The 27964-nt window shown below is 36.3% G+C and overlaps 1 protein-coding gene across 6 annotated transcripts in view; it reads right to left on the reverse strand.

Moving 5' to 3' along the window:
* DACH2 (dachshund family transcription factor 2) overlaps nt 1–27964 on the reverse strand; it is a 676255-nt gene that overhangs the window by 289324 nt on the left and 358967 nt on the right. For all 6 annotated transcript variants that reach the window (XM_007992197.3, XM_037989462.2, XM_007992199.3 and 3 more), the window contains one exon: nt 25051–25163. In XM_007992197.3, coding sequence (XP_007990388.2) covers nt 25051–25163 — 113 coding nt within the window. The remainder of the gene's footprint in view (nt 1–25050; nt 25164–27964) is intronic.

Here is a 27964-nt window from a genome sequence, read left to right on the forward strand (position 1 = left end):
CATAAGAACTAAAGAGTGAGAAATGATATTCATTATTAGATGGAAACTCTGTTTAGTTATAACATTTCTGAACGCCAACCAAGCACACCATTAGCATTCATAAACATATGGACTATTACTTCTCTAGCATGGTAGTTTCCGTTAATTTATTATATTTTTTATGTAGTGAAGACTCACATCCTTTTCACAACCTGTCTGGGTAGCAACAAATTATGGCAATCATAGCACTAAAAATGACAACATAAAACAAATATTCATCTAATTTGAAGTTTGTAATTTTGACACTAAGTGTACCAGCTGCACTCTACAAAAAACAAACAAATAAATAAATAACTCTTCCTGTGCTCCAACTGAAGAACAGCTATAAGTTCAGCAATTTAATGTCCAGATCAGCAATCACAATTTGGGTATTCACCAGACAATATAACTCTAGCGAATGTACCAGCAGAAGAGATCAAAACATACATTGTCTTTCTTCATATTTGACAATAACTCTGCTGATTGGGCTACTTTCCTTTGTACACAAACGTGGTTGAAAAGATGGATCTGAATGTGAGATGTGTTGCATATTTTTTTTTGGCATGATGGTTGTAGTGCCCGCCTGCAGATTCACATTTAATGTCTCGTTTCTGTGTTTGTGATATTCCTGGTATTTCATTTCAAATAGCAGTCCCACTGTAGACTGAAGAATATCCACATGACTGCCTGCTCCTGATTTTCCTCAAATACAGAAAAAGGTTAATTGGGAGTTATTAGGCACTATCTGATAATCAGCAGACAGAAACCACTCAGTAGCAGAAAAATGATGAATCAAACGCATTCTCTATAATTCTCAGAGAAAAATCAAATAATATTACATTCAAACATAGATGTTCAAAGATGTATTGAGTTTATTGTAGCTAAACACAACATTATTTTGAATTTTTAGTTTGAGAAAATCAAGCTGTTTTATAACCATAATTTTGTAATCATTCACATTTTAATTAATTATTCACACTGATTTTTAAACCTCCTAAGTCAAGTTGTAGACAGAGACCCCCTTTCGAATGGATCAATTGTAACACAGAATCTTCATGCCATGACTACATAATTTTAAGTCAGATTTCCTTAATAATAATAGTAATAGTGGACCATTATTGATTACTTACTATGCCAGACACCATGCTAAGTTGTTTACATTCATAATCTCATTTAATGTTTATAACAAATTTATGAGGCTGACACTTATTATCTTCATTTTACAGATGAAAAAATTCAGTCACAGAAAGGAGAAAGTAATGGACTCAGAGTCATATAGATTGTTGTATAACATTCATTTTGTGCCTCATATTTAAATGTGTTCACTCATTTCTCAATACAGCGCTTTCATCACCAATTTTTTTGAGATCTCGAAAGTGCTTTGCACACTTCAAAGAGAAATTATCGTGAACAACAGCAAAATAAACAACTTTAAGTTATTATGAAATGAAAATGGGAAGGTAATACCCTACGATGTTCTTTCTGGACCTGTACTCATAATAAAACACACTGCAATTAAGGCCCACAAATTTCTTCTGCAAGGTATCTGTATTAGTCTATTTTTACACTGCTATAAAGATACTACATGAGATTGGATAATTTAAAAAGAAAAGAGGTTTAATTGACTCACAATTCCACATGGATGAGGAGGCCTCAGGAAACTTACAATCACGGCAGAAATTGAAGGGGAACCAAGGCATGTCTTCACAAGGCAGCAGGAGAGAGGGAGTGAAAGGGAAACTGCCAAGCACTTTAAAACCATCAGATCCCATGAGAACTCATTCACTATTACAAGAAGAGCAAAGGGGAAACCACCCCCATGATCTAATCACCTCCAACAGGGTCCCTCACTCAAAACATAGGGATTACAATTTGAGATGAGATTTGGGCGGGGACACGGGGCCAAACAATATTAGTATCTCATCAGCTTTTTCATTTTGCACTCACTCTCAGAGATGTGTGCCACATCTTTCTATGGTAAACTCATTTGGCTCCCTACACCTATAGATATTTCTACCTCATGATTATTTCTTTGGTTTGAAGCTTTCAAAGTTTCTCATGGAGTCCTCTTTTTCATATCCAGAGATACTTAAATAAAATTATCTCATAACTCTTCACTTATTGGGACACTCTCTGCAACAGTTTGAATATGTCCCTCAAAAAGCATGTGATCAAAATGTAATCCCCAAAGCAACAGTGTTCAGAAGTCAGGCCTAAGGGAAGGTGTTTGGGTCATGAGAGCTCCACCCACATGAATTGAAAAATACTGATTATAAAAAGAACTTGAAGCTACAAGTTTCCTCTCTTGCCCTCTCTTGCTATCTTGCCTTTTGCCACCTGATGATTCTGCAAGAAGGCCTTCACAGTTGCCAGCCCCTTGATCTTGGACTTCCAAGCCTCCAGAACCCTGAGCTAATGAATTTCTGTTGATCATAAATTACCAAGTCTGTGATATTCTGATATAGAAGTAAAAACGAACTAAGATAGAAAATTATTGCTGAGAAGTGGGGTTATTGTTAATAACAAGTACCTGAAAATGTAAAAGAAGATTTGGAACTGGGTAATTAGTAGACACTGGAATAATTTGGAGGAGAAGGGAAGAAAAAGCCTAGATTGCCATAAATAGAGTGCTAAGGAAAATTTTGGTGAGGGCTCAAAAGAAAAGGATTGTAGAAAATTATGAAACTTCTAGAGATTATTTAAGTGGTGATTATCAGGATGTTGAGAGAAATATGGATGGTAAAGAACATTCTGATGAGATCTCAGAAGGAAATGAGGAACAAGATATTAGAAAATAGATTAAACACCATGTCACATGCGTCCGTGTGAAGAGACCACCAAACAGGCTTTCTGTGAGCAATAAAGCTTTTTCATCACCTGGGTGCAGGTGGGCTGAGTCCAAAAAGAGAGTCAGCTAAGGGAGATAGGGGTAGGGCCATTTTATAAGATTTGGGTAGGTCGTGGAAAATTACAGTCAAAGGGGGTTGTTCTTCGGCGGGCAGGGGTGGGGTTCACAAGGTGCTCAGTGGGGGAGCTTCTGAACCAGGAGAAGGAATTTCACAAGGTAATGTCATCAGTTAAGGCAGGAACCGGCCATTTTTACTTCTTTTGTGATTCTTCAGTTGTTTCAGGGCATCTGGATGTATACCTGCAGGCTTGGGCTCAGAGGCCTGATAGACCATCCTTGTTATAAAATGGCAAAGAATGTGGCCGAATTGTATCCATGCCAAAAGACTTTGTGGAAGGTAAAATTTAAGAGCAATGAACTAGACTATCTGGTGAAAAAAATAACTAAGAAGCAAAGTATTCAGGTTGCTGTGTGGCTTCTTTTAACTGATTATAGTAAAATTTGAGAAGGAAGAAGTGATTTAAAGATGGAATTTATAATTAAAAGGAAACAATTTATGGATTAGGAGGATTTTTAATCTGGCCCTGTGTTAGAGAATGAAAGCATTTTCAGGGGAGGAAAACAAGGGTGTGGCCCAGAAAATGTTTGCGAATATTAGTATAAATAGAAGAAAGTCAGAGGTTATTCATCAGCACAATGGGAGAATGACCCCCAAAGCACTTTAGAAATTACTGGTGCTGTCCTACCCATCACAGGCCCAGAGGAAGAAGACCTGGAGGAAGGAAATATGTCAAGAGAGTCCTGGGACATGCTTGGGACTTTGGGAATCCCTGCTTAGGGTCACCTCAAGTCTCTGCTAATCACATTCTAATGCAACACTCTTAAGCCAGGCAGCCATAGTTCAAGTGGGTCCGAGGGTGGCTTGATTTGCCACTCTGGACAGTACAAACTATCAACATTGGCAGCTTACATATGGTGCCAATTCTGCAATTACACAGAATGCAAGGAATGTGGGGCATAGCTTTCTCCACCCAGATTTCAAAGGATGTCTCCAATATCTTGAGAACTCAGGCAGAGACTTGTCATAGAGGTGGAACCATGACAGAGAGCTTCCACTAAAGCAATGCCCAGCAGAACTGTGGGAGTGAGGCCATCCACAAGACCCTAGAATTGTGAGTCAATACATTTCTGTTCATTATATAAACCAAAAGGTATCTGAGACAAGTCTAAATTTGTTTAGAAGTTTCTTTTGCCAAGATTAAGGACAATGGCCTCTGTCACAGTCTCAGGTGGTCCTGAGAACATACACCCAAGGTAGTTGGGTTACAGCATTGTTTTTTACATTTTAGGGAGAGAGATGTTACAGGAAATACATAAATTAATACATACAAGGTTTACATTGGTTTGGTTCAGAAAGGTGGGACATCTGGAAGTGAGGGAATTCCAGGTCATTGGTGGATTCAAAGATTTCCTGATTGACAGTTCATTGAAAGGGTTGAGCTCCACCTGAAGAGTTGAACTCAGCTTGATTCAAGATAAAGGGGGTTGTAGAAGCCAAGGTTTTTATCATGTAGATTAAGCCTCCAGATACCAGGCTCCAGAGAAAATAGATGGTAGATGTCCTCTTGTCAGACTCTCTTGAAAAGACATAGTAACAGAAGGAGATTCTCTACAGAGAGCAAATTTCCCCCATAAGAGGCAGCTTTTCAGGGCCATTTCAAAATAAGCCAAACAAATATATTTTGAGATAAAATACTTTGATTTCCTTCAGGGAATGTTACATGTCATGCTGAGAGGAGGTGCCAGCTGAGCTTCCTGGGTCCAGTAGGGGCTCAGAAAGCTGTGAAACTCACTCATTTCCTCCATCAGGACTTACTTTGGTCCTGTATGAATAATATTGAAGATATAGGCTTAAAATATTCCTAACATCAGAATTTGTGCATGTGTTTTCTTCCCCAAGAAAGCTATAAACAGCAAAAATTTTGCTGTAAGCCTCCCTGTGTCCTCTCTCCCTCTCTCCCTTCCCCTTCCCCTGAAACTAAAAGGAATGCTAAAAGCCCATTTTTCTGTGACCAGCAGACTTTATCTATGCTCCCAGTTCCAATTTCTTATAAACATAATTTATAAAATCCTGTGAGATCCTGTCTATTTTGCCACGCCGCCGCAACGTCATAAAGTAGATAAAACTTAAGCTGCAATTCCGGTTTTCCTCAAGATCTGAGCCATGTTAATTGTCTTTTTTTCTCACTCTGGTAACATCTTCCTGCTGCAGCTATTTCCCTCCTTAAAGAGTTTAAAAGGTGATCGAAAAATCTAACACTGATTACCCGCTTGGGACCCCTTCCATGCTGTGGAAGCTTTGTACTGTCACTCTGCTCAATAAAACCTACAGCTTTTTTTCCTCTCAGTCTGATCTGTGTCTCTCTCTCACCATGGGCCGCCACCACACCAATTCTTTGGCGTGGCTAAGGTAAGAAACTTTGGTGTTACAATGTGATGCTATACAGGAGTCAGGTTGGAAGTTGGTGTCTTATTGCTACAGTCTGTTTTGTCAGTCTTAAGATCTCTGTTTTAATGTTAATGTGGGTTCAATGTGTCTAAACTGCAAAGGGAAGAAAGTATAATGAGGCACATCCTGACCCCTGCTTCCCATCATGGCCTGAAATAGTTTTTCAGATTCCCTTGGGATACCCATGGCCAAGAGAGAAGTCTATTCAGTTGGCTGGGGGGCTTAGAATTTTACTTTAGGTTTATAATTATATATTACCCAGTCTCACGTATTCTGTTACAGCAGCACAAAACGAACTAAGACATTCTCTCAATCTGGAGGACCAGTTCTTTGAAGGCAAGAATCATATCACATACAATTTTGAACTCTCATTTTCAGGCACATAACAGTGACTAAATACTAAATGGATGGGTTGAATGAACAAGACATTGTATAAATGAAATTATGACTTTCACCCCATCTGCCCAAAAAAACATAAAATTAAACAATGCTTTTCAAATAAAGTTATTCATAACTTTTAATTAAGAAACATCAATATATTGGCTGTCCTTTCTATCTCCTTGCTTATTCTAAAATAATGTGCATGATATAAAAATTATAAATTTGCTCATTATAAGCAGATATCTAGATAACTTTGTTTTAAATTTAGTTGATGATCAATGTAAATTTGGTAAGATAAATTAAAATCTAAAGACTTTTGAAAAAATATAAATTTAATTTAATCTATCATGTGATTATTAAATTCCTTGAAAGTCCACTTAAAAGGGATAAATTGAAGTGAACAGTAAATGGGACACAGGAGAAAACTGAGAGAGTATAAAATCCTAAAGTAAAAAGACATACAATAATAAAACCAAAAGCATACAAGCATGAAATCCATAAAGGAAAATAAACAATTAAAAAAGAGAAAGCATTTTAGTAAAGTTACAGAGCTAAATGAAAGAGAATATTAGGTCATTCAGCAATAGAAAGGGAGAAGGATATATCTGAGTCTAGAAAGAAAGCCAAGTACAGTCTAATGCATGATTTAGCTCAAGCTAAGTATGACCTGATCAGTAGTGCTAAATTTCAGACTGCTGAGTTTTCTGTGCATTGAGGTTTTTATTTAAGTAATATTACAGATATTAACAGAAGAAAATACATAACGACCCTTTCAAATAATTTGCCAATTTCTTACCTATGTGTCTGTCATTAGATCACTCAACAGAAGTGATACAATTCAGGAATAATTTTTCGGCTTTCTAGTCTGTGACTAGAAGTAGTTCATACAACCTATCTTTCATTCTGTGTAGACAAATACAAATGGCCAATTAACTTCTTCCGTCCCTTCCTATAACTCCATAACACTGTCACCATACTATGATAAGGCTTCAACTTGGGGCACTTTACCTCCCACCGTCTTTGGTTTTGATTTGCCTTCTAGCTGCTCTCCCTAACTTCGTCATGGAATACTGCAAAGACAAGTGACCGAGGTTTCAAATTAACAAATTAAAATAGGACGCAATCAGGCTATAGGGAATTTGCTAGTAAATTAATAAACATTCCAGAGCACTTTTAGCAGCTTCAAGTTATCAGTCCAATTTTCTGAGTAGCAGAGTATGTGCAGTAACTCCTAGGAGTCTAAGAAGGTTAGCAGTGCCTTTTTCAGATAAACAAATTAAAGGAGATGACTTTATAGAAATTCTTGTTTTTGGATACATGTGACAAGCCACAAATATCACATGAGAGATCACTGGCTTTATCTGGCTTCCTTGATCCTACCATTCTGGAATTAAAAAAAAAAAATGGCATAGAAGTAGTGGCACCAAAGAACTTGTAAGAGTAGAAAATGGAGCTGCTGGTCAATAATCATTGGTTAAATTATTTTGTAGAAAGAAGTTGGTACTCCTAATAAATTGGGGGAAATTATCTCACTATTCAAGTACTTTAGTTTTACTTTAATGAGAATAAAAATGATTGTATGCAATTAATGCTCTGCTGTACTAACTCAGAAGTTCTTATGTCAAAAGATAATATGATTTGATAATAAGTTTTTGTTTACCTTCATAAATCATACAAAACAGAGGGAAGAACATGCAAAAAGCCATGGAAGTGTGAAAGAGTATGAGATATATGAAGAACAGGGAGAAGTTTATTTAGGCTATAGAGTATGCTGTATTTAAAGAAGTTGTCGAAGGTGATAATAGAAAGCTACAATAAAGATCAGAAAAAAACTTTTTCTAGGTTAAGGAATATTAACTTTACTTTCAATGAAAGGGCACAGAAGAGTTTCAAGCAAGTGACCGATAATTAATAAAAAGAAATGTAAAATAATCTGGGGAGTCAGAGACCAGCCTTGGCAACACAGTGAGACTAAACTTCTACAAACCAACACAAAAAAATTTAGCCATGCATGATGTCATATTCCCATAGTCCTAGCTAATTTGGAGGCTGAGGCAGGAGAATCACTTGAGTCTAGTAGTTCAAGGCTGCAGTGAGCTATGACTATGCGATTGCCTTGCAGCCTGAGCAACAGAGTGAGACTCTGTCTTTAAAAATAAATAAATAAATAAACAAATAAACAAATAAATAAATAAATAAATAAATAAATAAAACAATGTAAGTTATTTAAAAATTGTCCATTGCTAGTCAAATGAACTAAAAGGTAAGCAAATTATGGTTTTCGTTAGCATTTCCAAAGAAACAAACAGAAGCAGAGAACTTTATTTTACTTATTTCTTTTAAACAATGTTATGCATTTCTAAAACATTGTTTTAGAAATGAATAATGTATGGTTCTATCTCAAATAGGATACTCAAGAAGGATATTTTGGAAACTGAGATCATAAACTTCAACAGATGTCACCTTCAGCAAGAAATGAGCTTATTATGAATATACCTAAGGTTATGTAAATCACTCTCTATAAATTTATTTTCTCAATAATTATCTCCAACAGAACTTGAACTAGAATGTTAGTTCATTTTCACACTGCTATAAATAACTGCTTGAGACTGGATAATTTTAAAGAAAAGGGGTTTAATTGACTTACAGCTCTGCATGGCTGAGGAGGCCTCAGGAAACACAGTCATGGCAGAAGGTGAAGGAGAAGCAAGGCACATATTACATGGTGGCAAAAGAGAGAGTGCAAGAGAGAGAGAGAGAGGTATACTTTAAAACCATCAGCTCCTGTGAAAACTCACTTGCTATCACAAGAACGGCAAGGAAGAAATCTGTCCCCATGATCCAATCATCTCCCACCAGGACACTTCTCTGGCACATGGGGATTTCAATTCAAGACGACACTTTGCTGGAGACACAGAGCCAAACTATATAATTCTTCCCCAGGCCCCGCCCAAATCTCATGCCATTTTCACATTGTAAAACCAATCATGCCTTCCCAACAGTACCCCAAATTCTTAACTCATTCCAGCATTAATTCTAAAGTCCAAGTCCAAAGTCTCATCTCAGACAAGGCAAGTCCCTTTCACCTATAAGTCTATAAAATCAAAACAATTTAGTTACTTCCAAGATACAATGGGGGAACAGGCATGGCTTAAATATTCCCACTCCAAATTGGAGAAATTGCCTGAAACAAAGGGGCCACAGGCCCCATGCCAGTCCAAAACTCAGCAGGGCAGTCATTATATTCTAACGTTCTAAAATATTCTCCTTTGACTCCATGTCTTACATCCAGGGCATGCTGATGGGGTGGGCTCCCAAGAACTTGGGTAGCTCTTCCAGGGGCTCAGCAGGGTACAGCCTGATTAATTGTTTTCAAGGACTGGCATTGAGTGCCTGTGGCTTTTACAGGTTCATGGTGCAAGCTGTTGGTGGATCTACTATTCCAGGTTCTGGATGGTGGTGGCCCTCATCTCTCAGCTCCACTAGGCAGTGCCCCAGTGGGGATTCTGTGTGGGGGCTCAAATCCCACATTTTCCCTCTGCACTGCCCTAGTAGAGATTCTCCATGAGGGCTCTGCCCCTGCTGCAGACTTCTGCCTGGACATCTAGGCATTGCCATACATCCTCTGAAATCTAGGCAGAAGTTCCCAAACCTTAACTCTTGTCTTCTGCATACCTGTAGACCCAACACCATGTAGAAGCTGCCAACGCTTGGGGCTAGCACTCTCTGAAGCAACAACCCAAGCAGTGCCTTGGTTCCTTTTAGCCACAGTTGGAACTAGAGCAGCAGAGACACAGGGCACCAAATCCCGAGGCTACACAGAGCAGCAGCAGGATCCTAGGCCCATCCCACAGAATAATTTTTCCCTCCTATGCCTCCAGGTCTGTGATGAGAGGGGCTGAGGCAAAGATCTCTGAAATGCCTTGGAGATGTTTTCCCCATTGTCTTGGCTATTAACACTGAGCTCCTTTTTACTTATGCAAATTTCTGCAGCCAATTTGAATTTCTCCACAGAAAATGGGTGTTTCTTTTCTACCTCATGGTCAGGCTGCAGATTTTACAAATTTTATGCTCTATTTCCATTTTAGTCACAAATTACAATTTCAGACCATCTCTTTCTTCATGCATATGAGCGCACACTTTTAGAAAAAGTTATGTCACATCTTGAATGCTTTGCTGCTTAGAAATTTCTTACACCAGATACCCTAAATAATCTCTTTTAAGTTCAAAGGTCCACAAGTTTCTAGGGCAGGGGCACATTGCTGCCAGTCTCTTTGCTAAAGCATAGCAAGAGTGACCTTTGCTCCAGTTCCCGAGAAGTTCCTCATCTCTATCTGAGACCACCTTGGCCTGGACTTCATGTCCTTATCACTATCAGTAATTTGATCACAACCATTCAACAAGTCTCTAGGAAGCTCCAAATTTTACCTCATCTTACTGTCTTCTTCTGAGCCCTCCAAATTCTTCCAAACTCTGATGCTTATCCAGTTCCATTGTTGTTTCCACATTTTCAGGTATCTTTATACCAATGCTCCACCTCACTCAGTTCCAATTTTCTGTATTAGTCTGTTTTCACACGGCTATAAAGAACTCCCTGAGACCGAGTAATTTATAAAGAAAAGAGGCTTAATTGATTCACAGTTCCGCATGGATGGAGAGGCTTCAGGAAACTTACTATCATGGCAGAAGGCAAAGGAGAAGCAAGGCACATCTTACATGGCAGGAGAGAGAGAGAGAGGGAGAGAGAGAGAAAGAAAGAGAGAGAGAGAGAGAGGAAGTGCCACACTTTAAAACCATCGGGTCTCATGAAAACTCACTCACTATCACCAGAACATCAAGGGAGAAATGCATCCCATGATCCAATCATCTCCTAACAGGCTCCTTCCCCAATACATGAGGATTACAGTTTGAGATGAGATTTGGGTGGGGACACAGAGCCAAACCATATGAACTATGATTGGGACAAACTTTTAAATCAGAAAATCTATCTTTCCCTCTCCCTTTCAGTCTATAAAATTTTCAAGTATTACTCCTATTTCCTTCTATGATCTTTGAGATATTATTTCATATTTTGTAAATTAGTAAATAATTTTTAATCACTTTAATCACTCAGTGCATGCCTTGAATGGGCTAATATGCTTCATATGCAAGCTTCTCTATGCCCTTGTTCACCTTAGTTATTTTTTACAAAAAAGTCAATAGATATTCTGGTCCTAAAATATCTCAATAGAAGAATGGATAAAGAAAATGTGATTTTATATATATATATATATATAAAATATATATATATATATTTGTGTGTGTGTGTGTGTGTGTGTGTGTGTACAATGGAATCCTATTTGACAATACAGAAAAATGAAATAATGTCATTTGAAGCAACATGGATGGAAATGGAGGTCATTATGTTAAGGGAAATAAGCTAGGCACAGAAAGACAAACATCACATGTTCTCACTCATAGGAGGTAGCTAAAAAAGTTGATCACATGGCAGTAAAGAGTGGAATGATAGATACCAAAGACTGGGAATGGGATATGAGTACAGGAGTGGGTAAAGAGTGGTTGGTTAGCAGGTAGAATCATACAGTTTGGTAGAAAGAATAAGTTATAAGGCCAGGTGCTGTGGCTCACACCTATAATCCCAGCACTTTGGGAGGCTGAGGCAGGAGGATCACTTGAGGCCAAGAGTTCAAGACTATCATGAACAGCTGGTCTTGAACACTGAGACCGAGTCTTTACAAAAAATTTAAAAATTTAGCCAAGTGTAGTGGTGTGTGCCTGTAGTCCTAGCTACTGCAGTGGCAAGGTGAGAAGATCACTTGAGTCCAGATATTTGAGGTTGCAGTGAGCTATGATCATGCCACTGCACCGCAGCCTGTGTGACAGAGCAAGATCTTTTCTCTAAAAGCAAAAACAGAAGGAATAAGTTCTAATGTTCAATAGCAGAATAGGGTGACTATGTGACTACAGTTAACACCAATGTATTGCATTTTTCAAAATAGCTACAAGACAGGACCTGAAATGTACCCAACACATAGAAATGATAAATACTCAGGTGATAGATATCCTGAATAGCCTGACTTGGCCATTACACATTCTACACATGTAATAATATTTCATACGTACTTCATAAATACGTGCAAGCATAATATATTTTAAAAATTAAAAAAAAAATATCTACAGAAACCAAATATCAGCCTGGGTCTCAATTTTTTAAAAGTATGACGCATAGTGGTTACACTCTGAAAATAAAAGAATTTTCTTCTATAAATCATATATTTTTCATTAAAATACATATCAGACACTGTTTGACTTCAAACTTCAATTTTACTTTAATACTGTGGCAAAATACCACACATTTCAGACAGTTTAAGGGTAAGACCTCTTCCCATTTATTTATCCTTTTACCTAATTACTTTAATTAAGCTTAGAATTCAACTCAAACTTTTACAGTGAGGTGTGATATCCTAGGAGTTTTTCCTTTGAAACTAAACATGGGTCTTTTATCTCTTGTGGCCATAGTACCCTAAGCCCAAAAAGTATGCTTTTTTATAATGCCCTTGCCACAAATACAAGGAAAATCATTTTTCTCCTTTAGCCTTGCAGGAAGTTGCTTTTTCCTTCCAAAGGATATCTTTTTCAGCTTTAAGTGTGATCCAGATCAAAAAGCTAACTGTGTGAAAATAACAAAATCATAAATAGTATGATTCTAACTTTTAGTTTGCAAATATTTGTTTTCTACAATAGACTGACCCTAAGCAAAACTGAGAAGTAGGAAGAATTTGTTTGGGTCACCTTTCTACTTTCTCTATGCTCCTCTCTCCTACTCTTTTAGTTCCTCTTCACAACATCAAGGTCCATGATGCTGTAGAGAGCCAAACCACTGATCATCCTCAAATAATATGCCTTTCACCCTGGTCCTCAGTTTCCATTACTCCTAGACTATAAACCTGTACTTATACAGAAATAGATACTAATTTATACTAAGTCATGATCAAACAAAGAATGACTTACTTTAATTCAAAAATCCACTTCTAGACAGGAGACAGTATGTTGGTGAAATGTTTGAATTCAGGTGGGATATATTGTTGAAAATACATTTCTAAGACTGGACACAGTAAGTGTTGGCAATGATATGAACAACCATACATAGCTGATGGGAGTGCAAAATGACACGACTATGGAAAACAGTTTTAAAGTTTCCTATAAACATAGACATACACTCACCATACAACCCAGCAATTCCATTTCTATTTTTAATCAAGGTAAATGAAAACATCTCCACACAAAATGTGTACATAAAGCCTTAAAGCAGTGTCATTCACAATAGCTAAAAACTGGGAAAAGAACTCCAGTGTCTGAAAGAGTGAAATGTACAAACAAATTATGTTATATTCATACCATGGAATACTTACTGCTAAGCAATAAAAATTAATGAAGTATTGACATACACAACAATTTGCACTCTCAATAAAATTATGCTAAGGGAAAGAAGTCAGCCAAAAAATAGTGCATTCTCTACATAATCTCTTTATATAAAACGTTAGAAAATACAAACTAACACATATTGACAGAACACGGATCAGTGGTTACCTTGGAGGCAGACAGGGAAGAAGGGGTATAGTCATAGAAAAGTTGAGAAAATGAGTACGCTCACTATCTTGATTGTGGTGATGGTTTGATAGGTGAGCAACAGTCCAAAATTCTCAAATTGTAGTTTCTATGTACAGTTTATTCCATGTCGATTATACCTCAATAAAACCTTTTTCAAAGAATGTAGTTGTTAACAAGGACCTTACTCAATCTCCTCAAATAACTATAGATAGGCAGACATCTGTCAACTGATTATTAAGTTTTCACCTATTATTGGTGCTATATGAGAAAATCGCCCACCTTTCTTACTCTCAGTTCAATTTAATATTCATTGCTATCTACTATGACCCACTTCAGTTACTCTTTTCACAATTGTTTATGTAACTTCATATATCATCAAATAAGGTTTAAGGAAGAAAGGGTCTTTTATATTATTAACAGTATAGTTCTTCTCTTTTGGTTCCTGGATTATGCAAGTAACCTTACTGAGAAAGGAAACATCATTACTATTGAGAATTCAGAAAATCAAATAAAATAAAATTAAGTCAGAGTGTAACTGCCCCTTTTTATGTTGTAATTTAGTCTGGGAATTCGAATTTTCATTTCTACTAATCATGTAGAAAGCATGATTTACCAACTCGGTTTGATCTAACACAGTGCTTCGAAAAGGATTTTCACCTGACACTTTCAGGTATGTATCAAAATAGTTAAGTAATAGCCCTCCAGGAAAAACAAAAAAGGGTATTAATAACATTTTTAAGCTCTACGTTTGGGCATTGTCTACCTTGACTCAGGAATGTGTATGAATGTGTTACTAAAAATTACCATTTTGAGAGCTCTCGGAATTTTCCCTACATTGAACATAAACTGAAAATTAGTTCAAAACATGATGCAGAGTTTACACATTGCCAGAAAGGGAACAAAGAAGTCACAGAAAACATTTTTACCACTACAATCACAGTACTCAATTCCTGTTCCCCAACCTTTGGTTGATTAAAATGGCAGAATAACTTCCTGTCTATCAATTTTTAAAAGGTGAGTTCTGGATGCCAAGGATACATTTTGTCACTCATTTTTGGTCACAATATGTAGGTGATACTTGTATATGCTAAATTTTATTACTCTTTAATTCTTCAATAGGAAATGATAGACATTGTATTTTGCTCTACAGGATCCCTTGGATGATTGATAAAATGTATTTTGCTTAAGAAGGATACAAAATATCTTTTGATAAACTACATGTTTTAGAGTAATGGGTTATTTTAGTACAGCCATCCACTCTATCCAATAAAATAAAGAAATAACAAGGCAGCCTATCATTTGTCAGGCATATTATACAATGGAAAGCTTTATTGTGCTATGCAAATGTTCTCTTTCTGCCCTGGAAAACAAAAGCTCGCCAGAATAAAGAGCAGACACTGAAAGAGTAACATAAGTAGTAGGTGAAAAGTTGTGTATTTTATTTCAGGTAATTTGTATATTACGGGGAAAATGTGGTTGAAGGATGGGCCCTAGAGATGGAAATGTCTTTTTATAATCCAATAGACTTGGCTTGTGACTATGTAATTTTTGTAAGAGATCTCTCATTTGGGGATGGTTTGAGGATGGACCAGATGGAAAGCAGGGCACTGTGGGATACATCATTTATCACAATGACAGTGTGTAGGCATCAGTGATCCTCTCAACACAGGGGGAAGCTAAAACTGCAAATGTGGAGCAGCATTACTGCCAGAGTAGTGGAGTTTGGCAACACTTGCATTTCTCATTAACTTAATCATATTAATTCATTAGCCATATATATCAAAGTAATTCACTCTGGAATTGTCACAAGGAACAATTTATAACTGTTACCTTTCTCTACACAAAAAGTAGGTTGCAGTCATTCAGAAGATTTTACACACTTCTTAGAAGGAAAAATTACAGCCACAATAAATAATAACAATAATCATCAACTGTTTTTATACTAGCTGTCCCACACATAAACTACTATAAGGAGCAAAAAAGAAAATTAAAGTATTTGATTTTATTGAAGTTATATGATCAACAACAGATAAATAGATGGATTATTCCAAAGATTTCCTGTTTCTGAAACACCAAACATCTGATCTCTTACATTTAACTTAAGCAGTTCCAATATGAGCCTGAAGATTCATAACCTCAATTTTTAATATACAGGGTTTTTTTGTTTGTTTTTGTCAGAGATAGTTCAGTGTATTTGGGAAAGTATGGTGCTTATGAAAAATAAAAATCTGGCCTTATAAATTCTGGCTTAAATCTTTACTGTCTCTGAGATTTAGGGTAAGTCACTGAGCTTCTTAAAAACTCATTTTCTTCATTTGTTAATCAGAAACACTAAAAATGCTAACCTCACCAGATTGCTGAGAGGATCAAATGAGAAACAATTGAAAATAGTTATTTATAACATAGAGCTACATGCGTATACATATACACACATTAAAGATGTGAGGATGTTTTGTAAAGCACTATATAGATTATTATCACATGCCGTCATCGTCATTACCATCATCATCACCATCATCATCACCAACATCCTATAGGTTGGCTTAAATTTCTCCCCTCCACTTACAGAAATAAGCAATGGCTTCTGTCTTATGAGCCAACCATGCAGGACAAATATTATTGGCAGAAGCCTAAAAAATTGAAGAGAGACATTTTTAAGTTAAAATAAATATACTACATATAGAATAAAGAACACTGACAGACATATTAAAACAAAAATTTGTGTTTGGGAAACCCAGATTCAGCTAATATAATAAATGTAGTTCTAATTATTAAGCTGATATATTTAAGCTTTTTCTTTAGTAGAGAATCTGCATATGCATGTTAGTCTAAACTCTACATTAGAAATATTAGTAATTCAAATTCTGGCTCCTATTACACCAATGGTTCTTTGTGAGCACACAATAAATAAAGAAAACACAATGACATAAAAAACACCATATACTATTTATATGATATGAAGCATACTTTACAACATTGCTCATTAAAAAACCCAAAGGTAGTCTTAGGAAAAGACATGTTTTTAGACACTGTAAAATAGCTTCACTGCTTTCACTCGTCTTGTCCGAGGAGCAATCCTGACTCCAACTCCACCCCTTGTCAGCAGGAAGTAGTTACAGCAGTCATCAGCTTTTTCCCATCTCCTTAGTTCACAACTCAGGATAGAGGTGTGCTGAAACTGAAAGAGGGGGATTGAAAGTGCCTTTGCAAAATTATGAGAGTCAAAGAAATCTGACGTAGTTGACTCCATCTTGCTTCTAATCTCCAAGCTGTCCTTGGTCATTCCTGGGCAAAATTTGGAGAAATTAATTTAAAATTTAACTTTGAAACCAGAGTGATAATAGTGTCTCCCTCAAACTAGTCCACTCCCTGTCCTGGGGATAAAACTGCCTTGGTAAAACTAATGTAAAGCAAGAAGATTGGGATTAGGGGAGGGTCCTGAGTTCCTGTATTTTAATATAGGTGTAGTTATTCTAACCCAATACTGCTCAGGAGACATGTGGCCTGAAGTCTTAGGATTTGGGACTTCCTCAATTGCTCCTGTAGATAACATCACTATAGTAGAATCTAAGGTTGGATTTTGGAGATGTTTTTCAGCCTGACTCCACCCAGATTCATGACTTGGGATTCAACTTGTCCTGCAATTCCATCCAGAGACAGGATCAGCACATGAAAACTATTTTCCATGCCCCTATGATTTCATTCCTTAACCCATCAGCAGCACTCATTTTTTAGTCCCCTGCCCACCAAATTGTCCAAAAAAAACCCCTAATCTACAAGCCTTTAGAGACTGATTTGAGTAATAACTTCATCTCCTATATGGTTGTCTTTATGCCAATGAAACTATTTTTTACTACAAAAAAGGAAAAAAGTATTTGATTTAAGGAAACTATCAAAAAGGTTAGTTTGTTTTCTAGAATGAGGGCTTGATCTTTTTTTTTTTTTTTAAACTGGGAATGTCCTAGGACATCTCTTCATGACCACTTCTTAGCATCTAATCTAAGTGAGTGCAAATTTGAAATGCATCATGAAAAGAGAGGGATACTGATACCGACGATGTAATGAAGCTAATTGACCTTATACTATGAGATTGAATTCACACTGTCAACACTAGATATAATTCTACTTTTGGTTTTGCTAATCCTGAGTTGAGTTTTGTAGATACTATTGCTGAATTGAATCTTCATGGGCTCAGTGACCCAAAGATGTGAATGGCATCTGACATTCTTAAACAAAAAAATTTGCCATGATACAGCTAGAGTAAACAAACCAATTTAAGAATCTTTTAAGGAATGAACACTACAGAATTTTCGTCTGAAGCGCTTTATTACTTCCTTGTAAGCTGTCAGTTTAAATCTCTCTCAGGCCAAATTTCACATCTGTCTGTTAGAAATGCTTCATAAGCTGAGGAAAGGGAAGCCATCATCTTTTGGGAAATTCAAAGGCACAAACAACAAATCCATCCCGTCAGTGTGATCTGGCGATATTAGCACTTCTGCAGAGATACAGAGAAGGATGTATATAATATTCCCTCTTCTTTTCTCCCTGTGTATCCCTAAATATTTTACAGAAAATACTAGAAAATGGGATACTTATATAAGAATGAGTTATCAGGGAATTAAGCTATTGATTATATGATGGAAACAGAGACAGAAATATATAAGATGAGAATATCAGTAGTTCAAATATATAAAGGCAACAAGCAGTCTAACTTCATTATTTTGGGACAGCTAGGGAAAGGTTAGGTGGAATCTGGGAAAACTCTAACCCACAAAATAAATTTTATTTTAGTGTTATAACGTATTCTTATATTGTTTGGTGCAGAGCAGATGTTCAATAAATAAATGTTAAATGAAAGAATGAATGCATATACAGCTCTAAAGCTATTTCAATAGTATATGTGTCTATAGTTACATAGATATAATATCTAAATGAATATCCGACAATACTATCAAGAATAGATCCTAAGGGACTTACCTTAGTGAATAAAGATGAATTAGTATTAATTAGGATGTTGACTACTTCTATAACAGATCTTACAAAAGTGATCTCAGGCACCTAAACAACCCGAAAATATTTTAACAACCCTACATTTGTGCACATATTCACATACACACACACTTATTGTTAATACATTTAATTTGCTAAATAAGATATTCTTACTAATACCAGAGACTTTGGCATATACACTGTCTGAACGCTCTCACAAATTCTGAACTAGTAGAGTTTAAATAAATTGGGTTTCCTTATGTAGGAAAAATATCACCAAGAGTAAAATAAATGTCTTTTAAAATAAAACAAAAATACAAATTACAGAAGAAAATAAAATCAGATAAAAATAGAAGACTTTATCTTTATAGTATGCAAATAAAGCAATACGCCACACCTAACATTATACTGCATCCTGGATGATTTATATGTCAAGTTATATAGATTAAAGGACTATTCTGCAATAAATCTAAGAATGATGCCTGAACCTTTTCTAACCCTTTTCACTGGCATTTTTTGCATGCAACTGCTGAGGAAAAAACACAAACAATTTAACTTTTCCTCCACACATTTGAATGCAGGTGAATAAGATATTGTTGGGCATCTAAAATAAATTCATGTAATTAAGGAAGGAATTTCTGTAAGCTTTGCAGATTCCTCCACCTTCCCTTGATTATTTTTAAACTGTCTGCATCTTTGACAAATGTGCTCATGCCTTTCCTCACTCGTTTTGTCTAGCTCTATAATCCCATTCTAGGCACAAGCAAAGGACTAAAAATTGAGTTTTGTCTCAATGGCTCACTTGATGGTAAAGCCAAGTCACAGGAAGTAAAACAAAGCTTGAACCCAAGGAGTATGACAGTATGAGTAACTTGAAAAACATATTTCAGAATGTCATCCACGGAGACTTCCCCAAACCTGCTAGAGAGGTCAACAGTCAAAAGTACAAACAGGAAATACAGAGAACTGCTGCAAGATTCTACACATAATCATCAGATTTTCTAAGGTCAAAATGAAAGTAAGAATGGTAAAGGTAGTTAGACAAAAAGGGAAGGTCATCTACAAAAGTAACCCTATCAGGCTAACAGCGGACCTCTTAGCTGAAACCCTATAAGCCAGAAGAAATTGGGAGCCTATATTCAACATTCTTAAAGAAAAAAAATCTTCAGTGAAGAATTTTATATCAGCCAAACATAGCTTCCTAAGTGAAGGAGAAATAAGATCCTTTTCAGATTAGCAAATGTTGAATGAATTCCTTACCACCAGACCTGTCTTACAAAAGTTCTTGAAAGGAGCATTAAACAAAGAGAGGGAAGACTGCTGCCAGCTAATATAAAAACATACTTAAACACACAGACCAGTGTCACTGCTAAGGCAACCACACAAACAAGCCAACATAATAGCAAGCTAATAGCACAATGACAGGATAAAATCCACACATATCAATACTAACCTTGGATGTAAATGGGCTAAATGCCCCACTTAAAAGGCACACAGTGGCAAGATGGATAAAAAGGCAAGACCTAAAGGCATGCGGTCTTCAAGAGACCCATCTCACAACTAATGACACTCATAGGCGCAAAAATAAAGGGATAGAGAAAAGTCTACCAAGCAAATGGAAAAGAGAAAAAAAAGCAGGAGTTGCAACCCTAATTTCAGGAAAAAAACAGATTTCCAACCAATGAAATATTTTTAAGAAGGGGCATTACATAGTAGTAAAGTGTTCAATTCAACAAGAAGACCTGGCTATCCTAAATATATATGCATTCAACCCAGAAGCACCCAGATTCATAAAGCAAGTTCTTGGTGACCTACAAAGAGACATAGACTCCCACATACTAATAGTGAGAGACTTCAACCCTCCAATGAAAGTAATAGGCAAATCATTGAGGCGGAAAATGAACAAATATATTCAAGACCTTAATTCAACATTGGACCAACTGGGTCTGATAGAACTTTACATAACTCTCCACCCAAAAAACAAAAGAATATACATTTTTCTCACTACCACATGGCACATACTTTAAAATCAACCACATAATTGGACATAAAACAATCCTCACCAAATTTTTAAAGAAACAAAATCATACAAAACACACTCTTGGACCACAGCACAATAAAAACAGAAGTGAAGACTATGAAAATGGTTCAAAATCATACAATTACATGGGAATTAATCAACATGCACCTGAATGACTTTTGGGTAAATAATGAAATTAAGGCAGAAATCAAAAAGTACTTTGAAAATAATGAGAACAAAGACTCAACATACCAAAATCTCTGAGACAAAGCTAAGGCAGTATTAAGAGGAAAATTCATACCATTAAATGTAAACATAAAAATCTTAGAAAGATCTCAAATTAACGACCTAACTTCACAACCAATATAATTAGAGAAGCAGGAACAAATCAAGCCCAAGGCTAGCAGAAGAGAGGAAATAACAAAAATCAGAGCTGAACTCAAGGTAATTGAGAAACAACAACAACAACAGCAGCAGCAACAAAATTCGAAAGATAAACAAATCCAGGAGGTTTTTTTGGAAAAATTTAATAAAATATATAGGCCACTAGCTAGACTAATAAGGAAAAAACAGAGAAGATCCAAATAAACACAATTAGAGATGATGAAGGGAATGTTATTACGGACAGCATAGAAATCCAAACAACCATCAGAAACTACTATGAACACCTCTACACACAAAATTTAAAAACCTACAAGAGATGGATAAATTCCTGGATATACACACCCTACAAAGACTGAGTCAGGAAGAAAATGACTCTCTGAACAGACCAATAACACACTCCAAAATTGAATCCATAATAAATAGCATCCCAACTAAAACAAAACTAAGACCTGTTGGATTCATAGCTAAATTTTACCACATGTATAAAGAAGAGCTGGTATTATTCCTACTGAAGCTATTCCAAAAAATTAAAGAGGAGGGACTCCTCCCTAACTCATTCTGTGAGGCCATGATCACTTTGATACTAAAGCCTGGAAGAGTCACAACAAAAAAGAAAACTTTGGGCCAATACCCTTCATGAACATTGATGAAAAAATCCAGAACAAAACACTTGCAAGTTGAATTCAGAAGCACATCAAAAAGATAAACTACCAAGATCAAGTAGGCTTCATCCTTGGGATGTGAGGTTGGTTCAACATATTCAAATCAACAGATGTGATCAATCACATAAATAGAACTAAAGACAGCAAAAGAAAACTATCAACAGAGTGAACAGACAACCTACACAATGGAAAAAGAAAAAAAAAAAATTGCAAACTATGCACCTGACAAAGGTCTAGTATCCAGCATCTATAAGAAACTTGAACAAATTTACCAGAGAAAAACAAACAACCCCATTAAAAAGTGGGCAAAGTGCCAGGCACGGTGGCTCACAACCATAATCCCAGCATTTCAGGAGGCTGAGTCGGGCAGATTACGAGGTCAGGAGATTGAGACAATCTTGGCTAACACACTGAAACCCCGTCTACACTAAAAATACAAAAAATTAGCTAGGCATGGTGGTAGGCGCTTGTAGTACCAGCTACTCAGGAGGCTGAGGCAGGAGAATGGCGTGAGCCCAGGAGGTGGAGGTTGCAGTAAGCCGAGATCGCACCACTGCACTCCAGCCTGGGCAACAGAGCAAGACTCCATCTTAAAAAAAAAAAAAAAAAAAAAGGCAAAGCACACGAGCAGACACTTTACAAAAGACATACATGCAGGCAACAAGCATATGAAGAAAAGCTAAATATCACTGATCATTACATTTTGTGGTATCATTAGATTTTGTGATCATTTGATTTGTGGTAAATCAAAACCACAATGAAATACCATCTTTCACCAATCAGAATGGCTATTACTGAAAAGTCAAAAAACATGCTGATGAATTTGCAGAGAAAAGGGAATACTTATACATTGTCAGTGGGAGTGTAAATTAGTTCAACCATTGTCAAAAGCAGTATGGCAATTCCCCAAAGAGTTAAAAGCAGAACTACCACCCAGCAATTCTATCACTGGGTATATATACCCTGAGGAAAACATATCATTATATGATAAAGAAACATGCACGTGAATGCTCATTTCAGCACTATTCACGATAGCAAAGACACAGAATCAACCTAAATGCCCATCAACAACAGATTGAAAAAAGAAAATGTGGTATATATACACCTTGGAATACTATGCAGCCATAAAAAAGAGATCATGTCTTTTGTAGGAACATGGATGGAGCTGAAGACTATTATCCTTAGCAAACTAATACAGGAATAGAAAGCCAAATACCACATGTTCTCACTTATAAGTGGGAGCTAAATGATAAGAATTTATGAACACAAAGAAAGGAACAACAGATTCTGGGGTCTACTTGAGAAGGGGCAGGAGGAGGGAGAGGAGCAGAAAACATTACTATTGGGTAATGAGCTTAATACCTGGGTGATGAAACAACATGTACAAGCAAAAATAAATTAATTAAACTAAATAAAATTTAAAAACAGAAACTCAGTTCTGCCACTCACCTCCTTGTGACCTTAAGCAAATAATTTAAACTCGCTGAGCCATAGATTGTTTACTTTAAAAATGAAGTCATTGTCCATAAGGCTACTATGAAGATTAAATGAAGTGTATATAAAACACTTGGCACCCATGGCTAGTACATAAAAAGAACTTAATATATTATTAGAGCTTTTCCTCAACAAATACCCTACTAATGTTTACTCAAAATGATTTAGCTTCAAGGCAATTTTAAAATCCTTTTCTTCTTTCATCTGTACATTCCCACAAAACCAGGACACAGATTTGATTATTTACATGGTACTCTTTCTAGGCTCTAGGAATGTATTTCAGGAGGCAAGAAATAGATGGTCATTCATTGAATACCAAGATATATTTCAGATGCTGTTATCCCTTCTATCTTCATTTATATGCACAGGGCTACTCTCTTATATCAGAATTTGTTTATAAATATTTAAAGTAGAAAATTCATTATCTTCCCCCTCAAAGCCTGAGTGTCTTCCCAAGTTCTCGATCTGAGTTAATTATACCATCATCCAGCCTGTCATCCAAGCTAGACACGAATCATCCTAGACCACCACCTTAGCCTCTACATTTAATCAACTATCAAGTGTGATTAATTCTAATTACTGAAGCACTCAGAACCTTTTCTCCATTCTATTGAATTTGCCTTCAAGCCCTCAGTATTTCTCCTTTGAACAGTAGCAACTGATATTCTTTCATTTCATTACCTTCACTGCTATCTACCCTCCAGGCAACTGTTTTCAGATCATTTACTCAGTTCCTTAGCAAGGGCTCCTTTTACCTGTAGAAGTTTCTTTAAGAATAAAATAAAACAAAATCATATGTGAAGGAGAACATATAAAATTCTAACTGAGGGAGAATTGTGGAGCATGGAAGTACTTCCTGACTTCTATGTCAGCCAGTAAGGAAAGTCCTGAAAGACACTCTGGAAACCACTGGTTTAAAGGGAAAAACTTAAATTGCTTAACATGGTAAATCAAAAACTGGTTTCACAAAGCTGGCCTTTCCCTCCCTTTCTATTCCATCCACATCACCTATAAGCCTTCTACCTTAAAGCTCTGCTCCAGTCTCTTCAACTTAGCTACTACTCCCTATAACAGGGTAGGCTTTTTCTCATCCATCTGTACTTTTCTATCTGCTTGGAATGTTCTTCCACTGATTCTCCATCCGTCCAATGCTCAGCCTACAAAATACAGCTCCAATGTTTCCATCTTACTGAGTATTACCCAACTTGCCAAATTGATTTAACTGCTTCCACTTATGCGATATTATAGAATCTTGTATGTGCTTGTATTTTGGCCTCTATCACACTTTAATGCAATTATTAATTTACATTCCTTTCTCCCCAATTCTAGTGTGGCAAGGACCACTACTCATATATTTTTACAATGCCTAGAAATGAGTACCCAGAACACAACAGACGCTTTATAAATGTTCATATCTTTGTATATAAAGATATCATTGTTGTTAAATTCATTTTCTATGTTATAATAGCTTTCATGATTTTTAAAGATTCAATTATAGAAATGTTAAGCTTATTTTAAAATGTTTTTGTGTACTCTTATGTACTTTTTTAGAGACTCAACAAAGTTCGATGCTAATTTATGACACTGGAATTTTACCAGTTTTTCACAGTGTTCAATGAAAGACACTAAGACATCGTTCAGGACAATGGTCACCTGCACCTTCTTCTCTAATCATAAGGCTCCTATACCAAGGATGCATTTTAGGTCTACTTTTTAACCTAGAGTAATAACTTGGACAACATGCATGGATGCCCAGAACCCCTGGAAACTAAAAGAATATTACTGAGACCTAAGTATGCAGGAGTGCTGCCCCCTATGGGAGGTTTCAAGATGATGCTGTTTTGGCCAGTGCCTCCATTCCTGTCCCTAGCACAGAAACATATACACACATACAAACAATAAGGCCTTGAAAGGGATTTTCTGCAAGGATATGACAATTTTTAAAATCACATCCATTTGATTTGTCGCTCAAGTAACAAAACTTGTTTTCATGAACACTTTAAAAATTCAATAATGTAACCTCTAATAGAGCTTGAAAAGCTCTGAAGGACAAGGCAGTTAGATCAATATTGGTTTATTTCAAATGCTGGGCAGTACGAAGAGACATGGCTGATCATCAGATGGATTTTATTACCTGTCGGAGTGATAAGTCCTGGCGATAAGAGGCCTGGGACTGCATGGGGTAGAAGGCGGGCATTTTCCTGCAACACTCCCAAAGAACGCTTAGGGGGCCTGCCAGGTCTTGAACTGTTGAAAAACAGACAAATATAGATAAGGTTAAAAAATGTACTCTTTTTGAGAATACCATCACTTGCAGCATTTACCTTTTAAATCTTGTTTAATTGCCAAAAGTGATAGAATTTTACATTAAAGACTATTTTCGTGGATTACTAAGAGACCTATTCTTTACTTTCCACTAAATTCCCCACTATTGTTACGGCAAACATCAGTGCCATAAGGCATCAATTTTAGTTTAGATTCCATTTACAGGCCAGCACTTTGCAACACAGCTTACCTGTTATGTGAGAAACCCTGAGTTACCCCTGCTTTTAAAGCTACACTTGATCTGAAGTATTAATAAATGCTTCTCAGATCTGAGATAGTGACTCACAGATTTAAGATTACATAGAATGTGAAGTGATTAAGTCTCTGCCCAGCATGTCAGAGGTGAATGGTAAAGAGCTGAGAGATGTAGAATAGAAGCTGATATTTATTAGCATTTCCACAGCTGCTGGGAGCCCATGAGGAAAACAGGGTTACCACCCTCAGTAGGTTTTGTTTTCCCACGTAGTTTTTAAACCAAGCTGTATAACAAGCAGTTCTCTCTCTCTTAGAGTGGCTACACTAACAAAACCTGCCACCTTTGCAATCTAGGCTGTCTTTTCTCTTGGATTGATTGGTGTTTTTAACTAATGAGTTGATGATAAACTTATAACATTAACCTAACCCATTGCATTTGTACATTCTTCACCCATGAGCAGTTCAGAAACTGTAATTGCAAATGCTAATTCATAACATAATGAAATAAACAGTCAGTATCTGTTGCCTCCATCTTGTACCATAATAGAGTTAGGGTACTGAAAATATCATTTTAAAGCTGTCACTACATGAAGAGACTTGTAAGTCATAGAACATTAGGATCAAGTTATTCTCGAGTCACCCAATATATTTCAAATATTACTTTCTAATGTTGCCTAAGATATTGCTGTTGCCTTTTAGTAGAAATGCAGTTTACAAAGCTGAATGATACGAGTTTTGACAAAATACTACAAAATACTATATTAAATAACTTCAGCAGCAAAAATGTATGAGGTTCAGATAGAGAACATACCCCAAAATGACTTTTGGTTTACAAAGAAATTTAAGTTAAACCTCACTCTATCAACTTTGCAATAGCAAAATGCTCCATCAATGTAAGACAAACTCTGCTTTTAAATGAAAAACAACTTCTAGCAACCTTACACGGAGGTATCATTACCCAGTTCATTTTTCATACACTGTGCTAGTGTTATTTTCTTCCATTGTACATCAATATTATATATCAATCTAGCACAAAAGATTCTGTTTTTCTCATTTAATGTTTCAATTTTATAAATGGACCCTCCTCTGCTTCTTTCTACTTGATTCTGGGCCATAATTTATTTTCTTTAATTCAGTTTTTTAACGTGTTTGCCTTTGCCCTGTTTTATGGCTTTCTAACTCTTTTAAGGAATGCCGAAAGCAGAAATATCCTATGTACTTCAAATGTCCTAAAGGATCCCAATATCACTGAAAAATGTTCATCGGAGTATATCCAGGCATCAGAGAAAGGCATATTATGTTATTGAATAAACTTCATCAAATCTACACTTTCTAAATGCTTTTTTTGTTTCCTTCTATTTGTCAGAACTCAAGCCTACTAACTTTATTTAAACACACCTGATTATTCTTTGTATTTTTCCGCTGTAAACATCTCAGTGCTATCTAATTCTCATGAACAGTTTCAGACAGGCTGTCTCCAGAACTAAGCAGCCTGATGCTCCCTCTACTTCCATGTCATGAGTCATATGACTGCCAGCAGTTAACAGTACACTTTGAAAGCAGTAAGGTTTAACTAGTTCTGTTCCAAATTTCTGGGTCAGTTCTCTCTATCTGAAGCAACTCTTTTCCAATAATCTGACCCAGGCTTGGGAAGCATTAGAGGTCTCTTAGTCTAGTAATTCTACCTTAAATGTGAAGATTTGAAAAACAAATGGTTTCACAGTTTATTTCACAAATGGCTTGGTACTATCTATTCCATATGTTATAAACTCCAGGAGGACCATATTCTCCATCCTAACTTTCATCTCAGTTCATAATTTTATGCTGTTGGTCTGATTAATTGTGAGTCTCCCCAACTAGAATCTAAGCTCCATGAAGACAGCATACATGTCTGATTTTGTTTGTTACTGTATCCTAAACGATTCTCATGGTTTCTAGTAGAAAGTAAGGTCCAGCAAAAAGTTAATTAAACCAATTAATTAATATACATAGGAAACAATCTTTCACTGTTTGTACAGTTTCCAAATATTCCTTCAATTACTCTGGTCTCTTTGACCACAAGAACAGAGTGCCAATTTCATTTATTCATAATATAATTTTTTTAAAAAAATATTGAGCTTCACAACAACTATAGCAGCTTCAAAACATGATCACCTCAAATCTGTGTACAACGGTAAAGAAGGCTATGGATAGATCCCATTGTCGTATTCACTTAGAAGCCCTACAAGCTTCAAGATCTGCTTAAGGAATAAAGGCCCCTGCAGTCACACATATGCAGTAACGATATCACTTATTCAGTCGTCTACTAAATAAACATGCACTAGGTACCTATTAAGCGTGTGTGTGGTATAATGCTAGGTATCAGTGACACAGAGGGTAAAATGTAACCTCAACGAGGGCAAAGATTTTGGTTTTATTTTTTTTCATTGATATATTGTGAGAACCTAGAACAGGTTTTGCCTTTCAGGAGCTTGTGATCTAGTTATAGAGATGTGTGTTTGCCCTGTTATTTAAAATTTCTGATTGAC

This window comes from Chlorocebus sabaeus, chromosome X (genome assembly GCF_047675955.1).
Source record: "Chlorocebus sabaeus isolate Y175 chromosome X, mChlSab1.0.hap1, whole genome shotgun sequence".
NCBI classification, from domain to species: Eukaryota; Metazoa; Chordata; class Mammalia; order Primates; family Cercopithecidae; genus Chlorocebus; species Chlorocebus sabaeus.